At 37.3% G+C, this 14,733-nt stretch overlaps 1 protein-coding gene across 2 annotated transcripts in view; it reads right to left on the bottom strand.

The window, feature by feature from the left end:
• LOC141349030 (receptor-type tyrosine-protein phosphatase mu-like) overlaps positions 1–14,733 on the bottom strand; it is a 218,549-nt gene that overhangs the window by 134,780 nt on the left and 69,036 nt on the right. For both annotated transcript variants that reach the window (XM_073857824.1, XM_073857819.1), the window contains exon 3: positions 2,859–3,133. In XM_073857824.1, coding sequence (XP_073713925.1) covers positions 2,859–3,133 — 275 coding nt within the window. The remainder of the gene's footprint in view (positions 1–2,858; positions 3,134–14,733) is intronic.

Genomic DNA, 14,733 nt, shown 5'->3' on the forward strand with positions numbered 1-14,733 from the left:
ATCCCATCATACTAATCGAGTAACGTTTGCAGATTTTCTAAATACAAACAGAAGTTGTAAAGCCAACTGGAGAAGAGAAAAAGACTTTGATGGGTGAACACAGACGCCAATAACCAACACATGGTCATCTCCAGCTGTCAGTTATTCATTTCTGTGATGTCAGATATGTTAAACCACACCCAGAAGCAGAATGTCAGCGGTCCGTGTGGGTTATTTCATCCTAACAGATGCTGTGAAACATTTTTTAATCTACAGAAGATCTAAACCACATTTGCTCTTGACTGGTTTAGTTAACTGCAGTATAGCATGAGAGTGGATTGTTGCAAAAATTACTTCTAGTTTAACATCTCAACATCTCTGTATGACAAGAGGAACATCAGCAACTCATCTGAGAAGTGAAGCAAGCCATTATATTTGAATCAAACATTAATGTTCAAGGTGAATCCACAATAGTATTTTTTTACATATATACTTCATCTTTCTTTGTATCTTATTAGATTATACACATTTCATGGATTATGTTATATATTCTCCAGATAATTTAATATAGTTATCTTCCTTAACCTTACATGTTGTACCAAGTATGTTTGTGTATGTGATCATTACTGCTCAAAAACTTACAAAAAATTGCCACTGACATGGCAGGCCAGAGCTAAAATATTTTGTAATGAAATATGCAATTTCTGAATGCTGGACTTTTCAGTCATAAAAACACCTGCAAGGCCTGAAAAAGATCAAGCCTCAGCCAAGAAAAAGTAACGCAAAAGTAACTAAAAAGTAACGTAAGCATTACTTTCTATGAAAAGTAACTAAGTAACGTAATATTGTAATGGATTACTTTTAAAAGTAACTTTCCCAAACACTGGTTATGTCCTTTTTTTTCTAATATCTGAATTAGGGCTGTAACAATATATCGCTGGTCCTCACTTTAAAAGGCCTGTCTAAAATCGAATCCGCATCGCAATTCTGTGTTTCATGCGCAGCTTGTGCGTGTACTATGGCATTTTGGTCAGTAAGAAGTCCGTTATCAATCTAAAATCATTATGAGTCGTTTATAACGTGCATTTAAAAAAGCAACACTCGTTAAACAAAGTCATTCAAAATATTCTTTATTATCATGAAAATACCTGAAACAATTTGAAGAACAGCGATATAAATATTGCTGTAGACATTTCCTGGAATAGGGTTTGTAATGCTACTTCTTCTGTGGCACAAAGGGAGTTTCTACACGAGAGCGCCCCCTAGCTTTTGGATGTGGCGGCATTTCACCGTAATTCATTCAAATTCATTCATTGAGAAAACGCACATTTGCACGATAAATCGTTACAGCCCTAATCTGAATGTATGTAAGAAGAAAATGCCTTTGTCAAAAGCTATACATTTTCTTTACTTCGGTTTAAGATGTTAAGGAGCAGATCCACTGGACATTGTTTATTCTCATCTTTGGTAGCTCCTGAAGGCTTCATGTATGAAAACAGCACCATGAACTACTACGTTTAACAGGAATACGGAAGAAAGTTGAGGATATACCCTATTCTGGGCCGAAACTGATACTGAAAATTACTTGGTTGGAAATGGAAAATGACATTTTTTTTGTATAATTGTTAGCCTGGTTAAAACCAACTGAGTTATGGTCTGGCAAAGCTTCATATACAGATCATTTCCAAAGGGGCGTCACCAACGGACGTCTCTCAAATGCTTCTGTGTCCAATTGGATAGACCCAAAACCAATCACAGCGATGAAGTAGATGATGTATGCAGAGCTATATCAGACTTTCGCCGGATCCAGTCGGTAAGACAGCGATAACATCTTTTTTGTTTTTAGATATGAAGGCTTCGAGTGTTGTTCTTTACTCGGGTTTTAACGAAAAGGAAAATTTTAAATAGCTTAAATTTTAAATCGCGATAGCTGATTCGAAAGAGTGATGTTCCACGGCGCCATCCATCTTTTTGTAATGTACAAAATCTGCTTCACTTTCGCTCCGCTGTCATCATTGTGTAAAACCCGCCCAAATGTTTCTGATTGGTATGGCGATTTCTCTGCATTTTAAATTTTAAATGGCACTTTGCCAGACTACTTGCAGAGCAAAGCTAAATTTGCCGGAAGGTGTCTGGGTTTTCCCAGCTTGTATAATTGTATTAACATTAGACGTTTTAGGTTCATTAATGTAACAAATCTAAGTTGGACTACAAAACAATCAAATATGAAATTTTTTTAAATATTTTTAAATATTCTTTCGGTGCATCACTAATTGCAAATGAAGTATGCTTTGTGAGGCAATGTGTTGGATTTACAGTGAGTTTACCATACAGTAGATCAAACTCCACATGAATGACTGACTGAAACAGATCAACAGCCCAAAGTCAAATGTTGATCTTTCTTAAAAATGTCTGAATGACTCTGTCCATAATACTGAAGAGTTGGTGATGTAATGAGCGCGTGTAGTCGAGGTGTAGTGGTGAGAATCATCTAATTCAACACATCAGCCGGGTCTCAGTCTGACCTCTATACTCGAGTCCCTACAGCGGCTCTAATGGAATAATTTACTAAAGAACAGATTCCCTGTGAGAGGTCACCAGGTCTCGTTCACCAATTAACACAGAACAGGTCACTAATAACCAGACACCTCTCTCTCTCTCTCTCTCTCTCTCTCTCTCTCTCTCTCTTTCTCTCTCGCTCGCTCTGCTCACCAAGACAAATAATGGGATTCTTGTAGTAAGCGACTATTGTTATTATTTTTATGAGAAAGAGAAACAGACAGACTTGAAATGTATTTGTAATCACTGCACTTCTGTTGGTTTAATTAATGTTGTTTTCTAAGTCAATCATTTTATTTGCATTGACTATCAGATCTCACCTGATAGAAGTTAGGCCAGTAAGTGCTGATGGCAAGCTCCACCTGGTTCCAGTTTCGACCGACAGGTCCGGATGTGTTCCAGACGGGCAGACCCATTGGACTGTTGTTTTCTTTAATGTAGATGTTGAGGTGTGCCGGGCTCCCCCCCTCTCTCCCCGCCACATAATACTGAAATATGACACAATGCGTGTCGTTCTCTTTGAGCTGTGGGGTGAAGAGTAAAGCCTTCTGTCCAGCGTAACGGCCTGAAGAATTTACCATCATAAACGCTGAACCTGCCAGAGAAATCACAAAGCACAAGGATAAATATCAATCCACTGACATAATGACCAAAGCCTCCGCTCTCAGGTTAAATGGGTCATATTTTCTCAACTCTACAGCCGTATATTTTTTAGTCCCTGAATGGCACTTTTCAAATGTTTCTTTCTGAATAAAACATTCAGATTTAGGGATCATTTTGCTTTCTCTATAAAAACACTCAGAAGATAAAAAGCATCCTGAGGCGTGAATCACCATAATGCCACAACACTGGCACAGATGGGTCGACAAATAAAAAAACGGGCTTTGTTCAGTACCAATAAAACTGCTTTAATGGTTGAAAGTAAGGATGTACAAACACAAAATATCTGTGCCGATATTGATAATTAATTACTAGGGGTGTAAATTTGACAGTTCATTACAGTTCGATACAAAATCGCTTTTCTCCACCAGCGATGCATGTTTTTTTTCCAGATACATCAAACACTTCTTTGATTTTGATCCAATTTAATTAATTTATCGATATTTTTATATTATGTGCCCAGTTAAAAATTTTTACTTAAAAATGCAACCAAAATATATAACATGAACATTTATTTAACCCTTATGTGTTGTTGGGGCCATTTTTGTTTTTTAATTTGGCCACAACATTTTATGTGTTTCAGCAAATGGAATGATTTTTTGTGACAAATCTTATGTTTACACATATTTTAAGAAAATGCTTTGAAATTTTTCAAACACTCAACAATATACCGTGGGCAAATTTACTTCCCATTCGTGATGTTAGTGGCCAAAAAAGGCCACTAAATTAAACTGCTGTAAAAATGTATCAGATCAATATTTCTTTCAATTTGTTTTTGCATAAATCTGTTAATCAACCTCAGTACTGATCAAAACAATGCAATGATTTTAACTCTTAAATTGCCAAGTTTATAAGTGGTGTCTGTGATTTGGGGAAAAACACACACAAAATGACTGATTTTCAATATAAAAGTGTTGTGGACTGGATTTTTTTTTACCTTTTTCACAGTCTTGGACATGTAAAAGATTAGTAAAAACATTGGGTTTGATGCATTTTTAGTTTTTGTGCAGCATCAGATTTTATTTTTTTCTCCCTCATTTATTGTTTGTAACTCAGTGTACAAACCAGAAATTAAGCTGATGTCTTGCAGTTCTGTTTTTAAACTGTTAAACCTTATAAAGTGCTATAAATAAAAAACAAAAATATAAACAAAAATAATCCTCCTGACTGCTGACAAATGAAAGGGTTCTTTATAGCACCACTGAGGTTCTATGTAGCACTTTTCAAGGTAAGGTTCTATAAAGAACCATCTAAAAAAAGAGTTCTATATAGTACCAAAAAGTGTGCTGCTATTGTTACAAGCTGAAGAACCCTTATTTGGTACTATATAGAACCGTTTTTCTTTAAAGTGAAGACTGTGAAAAAGTTTAAATAAAATACAGTCCACAATCACTTTTTATATTAAAAATCAGTCATTTTGTGTTTTTCCCCTCACATCAGTGACATCACTTATGAACTTGGCAATTAATGAGTTAAAAACATGGAGTTTTTGTAAACATTTGGTAGTTTTGATCAGAACTGAGGTGGATTTACAAATGTATGCCAAAAAATATTCACCTGATACATTTTTACAGCCGTTTAATTTAGTGGCCTTTTTTGGCCACTGACAGCACAAACGGGTAGTAAATTGGACCAATGCACAAGGATTAAACTCTTTAAAAATCACACAATCTCATTTACCACAACAAAATAACAAAAATACACATTTTTATAAATAAAGAAAAATAAATTGTATCACATAAAATCAAGCTTATGATGGCAACAGTCAAAGTCTTTCAGTATTTTGTCCCAAAATGTGCACAGTAGTGACAATCACTCAGGTAGTTTTAGAAAAAAATATTAAATTGAAAAAAAAATGAATATATAAATGAAGCTGTTCACGTCAAACAGGTGCTGCAGTCGTCTCTTTTGAGAGATTTTTCTTTAAAAAAAATCAACTTATCAACATGTCAGGAGAGAGGACACTGCATTTTGCATGGAGAATATCACCTGCAGTTCATGAACACGCTTGTCTTCTGTCTCTTTCGCTGTGTTTTGCTGCAAAAACCACTTTGTTGTTGCATCGCATTCACTTGCTGACGCTAGCAGATGAAAATAAACCAAAATGTGCGCTTTGGCGGAAATGCGTAGATGGACGTTAAGTCAAGGAATGAGGACCATTAACATGCTTGACCAGGTTGGAAGCTTGGCCAGCTTAGCTAGGCTGGTTGGCTGGTCTAAGCTGGTTTAGGATGGAATTAGCTGGTATAATATGGTCCTCCCAACCTGGCAAAGCTGGTCAAGCTGGTCTTCTAGCCTGACCAGCGAAAAAATTTGCCAAAACCCCCCTAAAACCAGCATGCTACATCCGCTTAACACAATTAAAACGAGGCAGGGAGACCAGCCAACCAGCTTAGGCCAGTTTTAGCTAGTCTTTTTGGTAGTGGTTTTTGTTAGTAAACCAAATTAACTTGACAAAAGAGCTTGTGGAACCATCTCCTGTTAATGAATGTACAGCTGGCACAAATCTATAAGATGTATACATCAGTACACATATAGTTCATGTTATAAGGGTTTATATCTGATTCATCTTCTGTTTATCAACACATTATAAAAGAATCACTGACAGTAATTGATTAAAGATTCACTTCATTAAATGAGCAGCTTCATTTATCTTAATCAGCAATGCTAATGAATGAATATCTGATTCAATCACACTGCTGCCAAATCCACACACGCACACAATTACAGAAACACATGCACACACACACACACACACACAATATGATAAACTCTGGGTATTGTCTGATGTTTGAGCTACACAAGACTTTGGATAAAAGTAAAACATCACTTAAGCAATGATGAGCAGATTACATCATCTACGCACCAAACTTTCCCTCATGCAGTCAGAGAAGAATTTTAATCTCAAATCTTCATGTCTTTGTATTGGTCAAGATTACATGTTGCGCATCATTTCCTTATTAAAAGATAAGAACAAAAATATTCAGTTTATTTGCTAATAAGCATCTCAAATGAAACTCAACGTTAGTGGCATTCACAAATCTATCATGTGATCTGTCGATGAAACATTCAGTGTGAAAATACACAAAGCAAGACTTCATCCAACAATTAACTGAATAGTGAAACGCGTCTCTATATGACACTTTATTAGTACTGGAGCAAGTTATTACATTTTGATGAAAGATTACAAAGGCAAATATTTTTTCATTAGAATAACATGCGCTGACAAATCCTTCACAATGAGGGCAGGAATGCAAATGAAGAAAATGAATAAGTTCAGGATGATATTTAACATCTTTCAAAGATTCAATGTCACCAAGCTCACGGCCTGGCGGGTTTGTATGCGATGTACATAATACAGCCAATGAATAAACTGATACACACACAAACCATTTTACTGACAGACACACACATGACTAACACACAAATATATAAATTAATTTACAACACACAATCGAAGCATTTTGGATTATTGCACATCCCTAATTGCATATTTTTTGACTTTTACTCAAGTACATTTTTAATAATTTCTATAGTTACTTTTACTTGAGTAAAGTTTTAGCCTACTCTCTCCACCTTTATCCCTGACCGAAAACTTTCTGCATGTTTATAATTAGAAAAGCTATCTACTATATTTTCAGTGTTTTTTTACAAATGAGGACATCCCCAAATTGAGGTTTTGCTAAGGTTTTGCTCCCAAATTAAAGTATGCACTAGAGGTCTTCACGGGTCCACTTAGTTCCGAAATCCCGAGGTCCGTTGCGAGACCCAAGACAGTTCTGGTCTAAAAGTTTCACGTGTGCCTCGAACACTGGTCAGGTATAATATAAGCAGCCTTGGGTTTTGAGTAATTAAATATGAATCAGATTCAAATTTAAGGACCTTTCAAGGACTTTCCAGGTCCAATACCCTCAAATTCAAGGACTAAATGTGGGGATACATTTCAAGTGAGAGCAAGGTTACATCGTGTTACCTTTTAAGATACATTGTTACAGTTCCCTTTGAGGGAACTTGCGCTGCGTCACTGCGGTGACACTTTGGAGACGCCTCCAAGGTTAAGTGCGTCTGAGTGTGTATATCAAATTCAACCAATAGTGAGGCTTAACTACAAAAACAGGGTGACGCGGGAGCCAGGAAGTATATCTATCTGAAATATTGCCAAGGATGGCGTTACAGGGATGGAGGAAGTATGGCAAGGGAGACGCAGCGTCTCGTTCCCTTCTCAGGGAACAACAGTTACATACGTAACCCAAGACGTTTTCATGTGTCAAACACAACTATGCAAAAAAGCATTTTGGTATGAATCAACATTCACATACAGAAGATATAAGCATTTAAAGTAAAAAGTTTAGCACGTGTGCTTATATTTTTATGATATTACTACACTACACAGGGAATAATATGGATTTTTTTCCAGAAAACTTCTTGCATAAAATAGATTGAAGCACTTTCAATGACCAGTATCTATGTATGTATATTTTCACAAACTTCCCAGGGCCTTGAATTTTCCCCCCAGATTTACAAACTTTCAAGGACCCTGATGAACGTGTTTTGTATCTTGCATGTGTGCATTGAGTCCTTTTCCAACCCCACACTGTTTACCAAAAGAGCTTTCGACATCAAGTGGCTGGCAGTAGGTCATTTCCATTCAATTTTGAATACATACTGTAAGCGATTACCTTTGTGTCTTATAATAAATAAGCTTCAGATAATAAATAAAAATAAATGGAGCAGTGAGACAAATTGGTCACAAGGCCACCGTGATTTCTTTATGTCTGACTGAACACACATCTGTGCCGTAAAAAAAAAATTACACTTGCTCGGGTCTGACTCAGTTCGCAATTTTGTTGGGTTTGTCTCGGGTCCCATCTTTCTTGGAAAAAAGTGATTCGGTCAGGATACATTTCTTTTTACACACAGACACAGACACCTGGTATGACACGGCATGCTATAAGATTAGAAACAAGATGCTGACAGGTCAACACATCATTTCAGTCATTCCACACGATACAGTAAGAGGTGTGATGTGTAACACCTGTGTTTGTATAAAAGCATGAGGCCACGGTAAACTGTGAATATAAATGGTGTCTGTGTTTATCATATTACTTATTAGTTTGCTGTCATTTACCAAGCAAACACAGAAAGACCTCACATTCACTGGAGCTGTCAATCATCACAGCCTCTTCAGTCTGATCATCCTGTCTGGCAAAATAATTATCCACCTACTCCAGCAGCAAATGATAATGAGCGTTGCTTTTTTTACAGCAGTACTAGTGTAGTGTGGCTGTTTTTCTCTTCTTTCCTCCTTAACGATAACACGTTCGGCCCAATTAGCCGCGGAGCGTCGTCTCCTCCTGCGTTCTGGTGAAGGGTACGAGCGCTCGCCGGCTGTCAGGGCTCCGCAGGAGAATCTCTTTATTAACACTTCACTGACATCAGCGTCTGATTGGACGAGACCTTTCTGTTATAATGACAACGTCTATACATTAAATGAGTCGACAGATACTAAACTCGTGACCTGTAACAGATGCTGAGAGAAACATTATCTTAATGTGGATGTGTTTTGCTGATCCTCAAGACTGTTCAGTAAATAAGCTTTAAATATTACATGGAAATCCAGTTTTGAAACTGTATATGCGGATAAGTGTCGTATATCACGGTTGGGATTATACGCACAGCTAGTTATTTCATTACGACCTATGACACAGGAGTGTATAAAATAACTTCAGCTCAACTACCGGTTGCTCACACACGCTGTGCACACAAAGTCTGATTAGAATCTGCTGGTGTAATGCACGGATCACAGTGTCACTAATGGCACAAGATTTCAAAGTAAATCCCCGCAGCTCTGACAAGGTGAAAACATTACCTGCACAGAGACGCCGATTCACCAATTTACAGCGATGTGTGAGGCTGGTACGCGGCTTTATTTCTGCCGTCTTGGCACCTGATGCTTCATTAGAGCATGCTGGGATACCGCCTGAACTCCTCATACTAATGGCAGAGCTAATTAAAAGAGTCTCGGACAAGCCGAGCATCACAACATTATCATGAGGACCAGATTCACAAGCGGAGATGATTTTAATAAAGAGAGAGATTTCAATACAGTGCTGCTTAAAATATAACGCATCCGTGGTGTTTACTTGAAATGATACTCTGTTATTACCATGATGCACGGCCAGAAACATGGTATTTTTACTGTATGTTGGTAGGCGGCCACACAAACTCTTTCGTCGTGATCAAGAAGTTTTCCCGTGTTGATTTGTGCATGAGCACATTAATGTTAATGTCTCTAAAAAAAGACTGTAATTCATCTAAATGTTTGAACTAAACTCAAGTGCTGTTAATGAGTCGTTTATTCAAAACTATTATTGTTTGTGTGAAATAACCTGATTGATATAAGGGTGTTATTTTGTACAACATGATTAATGATTTTAACATTAATATACTTAGTGGTGTAACAGTACGTGCATTCATCTTCAAATGTCACAGTATGGACATCACGGTTGGGTGCACACAATCTGTCAACGAACATGTGTGTGTTCAAATGAATACACACACACCCCTCCCAAAACAAACCAGATGTGTTTCTACTTGACGGGCATCCTCAATATTTAAAATCATTTTATTATTATTATAAGTCTGTCTGCCTCACACTTTTATTGTTGCAGCTCTTTCTTATTTCTTGTCAAAGCCCTGCATTAAAACTCTGCTATTGTAAAACTTTGAGACTCAATGTGACATCTTTAATGTGTCGAATATAAGGCAGTTTACACTTGGCATTAACATGCATTTTTGTAGATCAGATCACAAGTGGACGATGTTAATGCCAGGTGTAAACGGTGTTCAAACGTTTTGAGCTTGTCCACTTTTAACCACATTCAGAGGTAGTCGAAACCCCTTTTGATTGGATTGCGTTTGTAGTGTAAACACACGCATGTGGTTGAATGTGTTCGAACATCCACACGCGACCGCCTTCTCTCCACCCATTTATCTAATTTAAAGCTACTGAAGACGATGTTTTACGTCTTTTTTTGACCTCTAGGACGAACACAAGGTGTACAGCGCTATTTTTAGCCTTTCATTGATAAAACTAAAGCGGCTGATCTGCGCATCTTTCATTAGTTTCATTTTAGAAGCGTGTGAAAGTTGCGCGATCTTATTTCATCAATTGCGCTGAAAATTGAGAGAAAGGTCTTACATATACATGTACAAAACACTGTGCAGCATGTTTACTTACAAGACTAGCAGCGGACTCTGACATAATATTAGTGCGTATCAATTTAAACATTTCTCTTGGTCGTGTTTTAAAGCTCACATAACACAAGCTGTTTCTGCATTTCTGATGTTAATCTGGAGTACCAGTAGAGTAGTATTACATGCTTTATATCTCTGAAGAGTCTTTGGTTTAATCAGATTTATAAAAGAAAGATTAGATTTACCGAATCTTTCCGATAACGTACGAAAAAATGAGGAAGGAGTTACGAGCTGCGGGAGGAGCGAGTACGAGTCATGCAACACTATACAACACTTATAACTTATGATTCACTACATGTTCGACAGAAGTCTTACTTACTGCATGCAACTCATGACCCGGTTGGGAAATCCAGCGCATCAAACACACACGCAAAACTCCGCTGCTACACCGGATAATAAACTATATCTATTGTTTTCATAAGGCTGGATTTCTTCTCCTTACATCCAAAACAGACTTTTCTTTCATGCCATTGTTGAGTTTTGAAATTAAACAAAGCTGTCGCGTGATGTGATGTTTGCAAGTTTTAGCGTCTCCCACTCTGACGGGTGGGCGGGGTTTTCCAGGGGAAGTGCCCATAAAAAGAAGTGATGCGTATAAAAACCCCGAAACATCAGCTGGACCCGTAATCGAAAAAAACTTTTAGAAACTTGTACAAACCCTGCCGAAGTGCATTTGGCACAGAAATTTACGTTTAGCATAAGAAACAACTCTATAACTGTGTTAATAAGTCAGAATGCTTGAAATGCCATTGAACCCCCCCTTTAACAACTCGCTCATAGACCATGCCTTCAAAATAATCAGGACAGAAATGGTCGAAGGTGGTCAAAAGAGACAGATTAAAACACAGATGTAACCGTGAATGTATCTTTCTTGTCCATTTGTGATCCAATCAACCAAAACTCATCTTGTTTTCATGCATGGATGCAGAAATTGTTCACATTATCATCCCAATGCATTGTAAAAAAAGATTATATTCAACACTTCTGGACAGAGGCAACTTTAAGTAAGCGAGTTTAAAACCAACACGAAGCAGCGCTGAGAAGAACCTATCACTTAGTACCATAGTAACCACAAATCTACCATTAGTACAGGAAGCATAGTTTAACAAAGACATTTACAGTAAAAATATGATTAACTTATAAAAATTAACTAAAAACAAGATTACTTTACTCGGTGGTTGACTTTTATAAGTGATACTTATTATAAATATAAATATATAATTATAATATAAAAAATTATAAATATAAAAGCATGCGTACAGTATAAAACTAAATTAAACAACCCTAACCTAATCTCTTAATTATTATATTAAACTTTTTTTATTTAATTACTATGTTTTATTAACAAGTTCCTTATTTAAATGGATGTGATACTACTGTCTGCTCAGAAGAAATTAAAAGACCCTCAACATATTTGTGTTTTCCTGTCGTACCAAACCGTAACCCCTGAACCGTGACTTTTGTATACCATTACACCCCTATAATACACAATACAGGTATTTAAATCGCTCTTCCTGATTGGTCAGTGCTCAGCTGTGACGGCGGATCATCTCACTGAGAAGTGTCTGACACTAATCATCAGAGTCTTCAGGTTGGAAGGGCATTTAAACTCATCATGCTTTGAGCGACAGTATAACAGGAGGTTGTAATTTTCAGTAATGACTCGTACTCATTATTCTGCTCTCATCCAGGTCCTGAACTCTGTGAAAATCATTATGTGGTTGAAATGGGAACGAAGGGGCGGCTCTTTAAACTCAAACCCTCCAGGTCTCATTTGCTAATAAAACCGTGCGAGGTCACACCCCGAGAAAAGGCCCGGTGGCGCCTCTCAAATGTCAACGTAGACAAGGCTATTCTCACATTCTGCCACCAATCAAAAACTCTCTCGCTGTGAGAGTTCGCCAGGCCGTGCGAGGAAACGTGGCCGAGCTCAATTTTCCTGAGCCCTCCATCAAAAAAATACGCAAGAAGAGACGAGGAAAAATAACCGAGGCTATGGAAAGCAAGGGCTTCTTTTGTCTGAGAGTAACAATAGGGAAGAGAAAAACTTTATTCTGTCTATCTAATAAATGAAAGCTGGAGAACTTTCTCAAACTCTGAGGAATGAATATTGTAGGAAAGTTTTTCATGCACGCGCTGTCTATCATCTTTAGCTTGGAGTTAATTGGCCAGGGAACAAACGGCACAGACGTTCTCCTGCCAGCTCTCCTAAAACATTTAAATGACATTATCTCTGACGTTCCTTAACACCTTAAATCCAATTATTTTATTTAAAGCAATGGTTTATCTTAAAAAAAGAATGGAGGGCCATTTTGCATCCCTAATTCTGCTCTATGTATTGTTTTCCTTTTGTCTATGAAACAAAGTGATTGTATGTTATGCAAAAATTATAACAAATATCATACAAACATTCATGCAACTATAATATAACAAATGTAGGTAAAGCAAAAATAAATAAATACATTAATCTTTACTCGTTTTGATATATTTAACATTTTGTGCTTTATTAAAGAAAGATTTGGGAAAAACACAACTATAGCAGAAATTGTCATTATTTCAGTGAATTGTGAAGTATTATAATTTCTTACGTCTGTTGTTAGTAGAAGGACACGAGATTATTGCCTACAGATATAAAGGGGCTTTAAACATTCAGGTTTGCCCTATAATCGTATAACGTCGACTGCTGTCCTCTTCGACTTTCAGTGCAATAAACAGAAAAAACACTTTTGACTTCACACAAAGTTGGCGTAAAACCGTAAGCATAATTAGCGTGTTATCACGTCACGGCCGTTCCTTCGGGATATCTCATCTCTGGCTAATGGGATTGAAGTTCAGATTTAATTTCCGGCATCCTTCAGTGTTTATGACAGAATCAACGCTTGAGTTCCTTAACGTCTCTCCGCACGACCCGCGACGACTGGAGGGATGTTTACCATCCACAGGGGAGATAAAACGCAGTCGTACTGTACCGAGAACAGTTCATTCAGTTAATGAGGCTGTAAAACAAATAACATTTCAGACGAGGCTTCATTAGGAAAAAAGGATAAATTTCGCTGCTTTTGATCTTCAGGGAGGAATATTCCAGATTTCTTAATAAGCTGTGTGAAATGTCTCTGAATGAATCTTAGGAGATGAAATCAAATTTGATTCGCAAATGGACTGGTGTAAAACATCACCTTATTAACTCGAGTTAATCTTCACATAACATCAGATCCCACAATCCTGTGCATGCAATTCACCAGCTGAATGAACTAAAAAATGACACGCAAGTTATGGATTATCAGTACTGTATAGGGACTGGGGCTGAGTAAAAAAAGATCAATTTTATCTGATTTGAATTGATCTTCAATTTAACAAAGCAATATCGATTCAAGAAATCCTTGAGTTGATTCTTAATGGGCGTGCTTTAGAGGCAGAGATCAGCAATAAACAGTGCCCAATGGCCAGGGGCGAATGTGAACGATGCTCGGGCCAGTTGACAGAACAGTCACTTCCCCACACGGGCCAGTGTGGCACCGTAACAAAAATTTAGCATTTGCACGTTTTAGTAAGTAAAAAAGATGCAAAACAGTCAATGTGCTCCTCACATGCATTTTGAGAAGTTTTGTGTCTGCATATCTGAAGAATGAGGCCAAAAAGTGGCATTTCAAGACTTCAGACAGCGCACAAATACTGGGTTCACGTTGCCTAGATGCTACGATTATCCTCTTAAAGGTGCAGTGTGTCAATTTTAATGGCATCTAGTGGTGAGGTTGTGAATTGCAACCAATGGCTCAGTCCACTGCTTACCCATCGCTTTTGAAACGCATAAAGAAGCTACGATAGTCACCACCAGAAAAATGTCATTGTCGGAGACATCTTAGTAGAAAAATTGTCCATTAAGGGCTTCTGTAGAAACATGGCAGAACAAAATGGCGACTTCCACGTAAGGGGACCCTCGTGTAGGTAGATAAAAACGTCTCATTCTAAGGTAATAAAAACATAACGGTTCATTATAAAAAGGTCTTTATACACCCCTGATCATATAGTTTTGTATATTATTTAGCATTTCTGTCAAGAGATCCTTTTAAAAATTACACACTGTACCTTTAAATGTAGTAACATGTAGTAAACGCAAAACACTATATTGGATATGTGCATTACATGTGCATGTACAATGTGGGGAAAATCAGGTTTTTATTGTTGTTTATATGTCAATGTGACAAGCCATGTGCAAATTTATCATTCAAAACCACTGCTGAGTATTTTCTCCATCAAATGTGAGACAGTCTCATTCCA

Source organism: Misgurnus anguillicaudatus, chromosome 2 (assembly GCF_027580225.2).
Source record: "Misgurnus anguillicaudatus chromosome 2, ASM2758022v2, whole genome shotgun sequence".
In the NCBI taxonomy this organism is placed as follows: domain Eukaryota; kingdom Metazoa; phylum Chordata; class Actinopteri; order Cypriniformes; family Cobitidae; genus Misgurnus; species Misgurnus anguillicaudatus.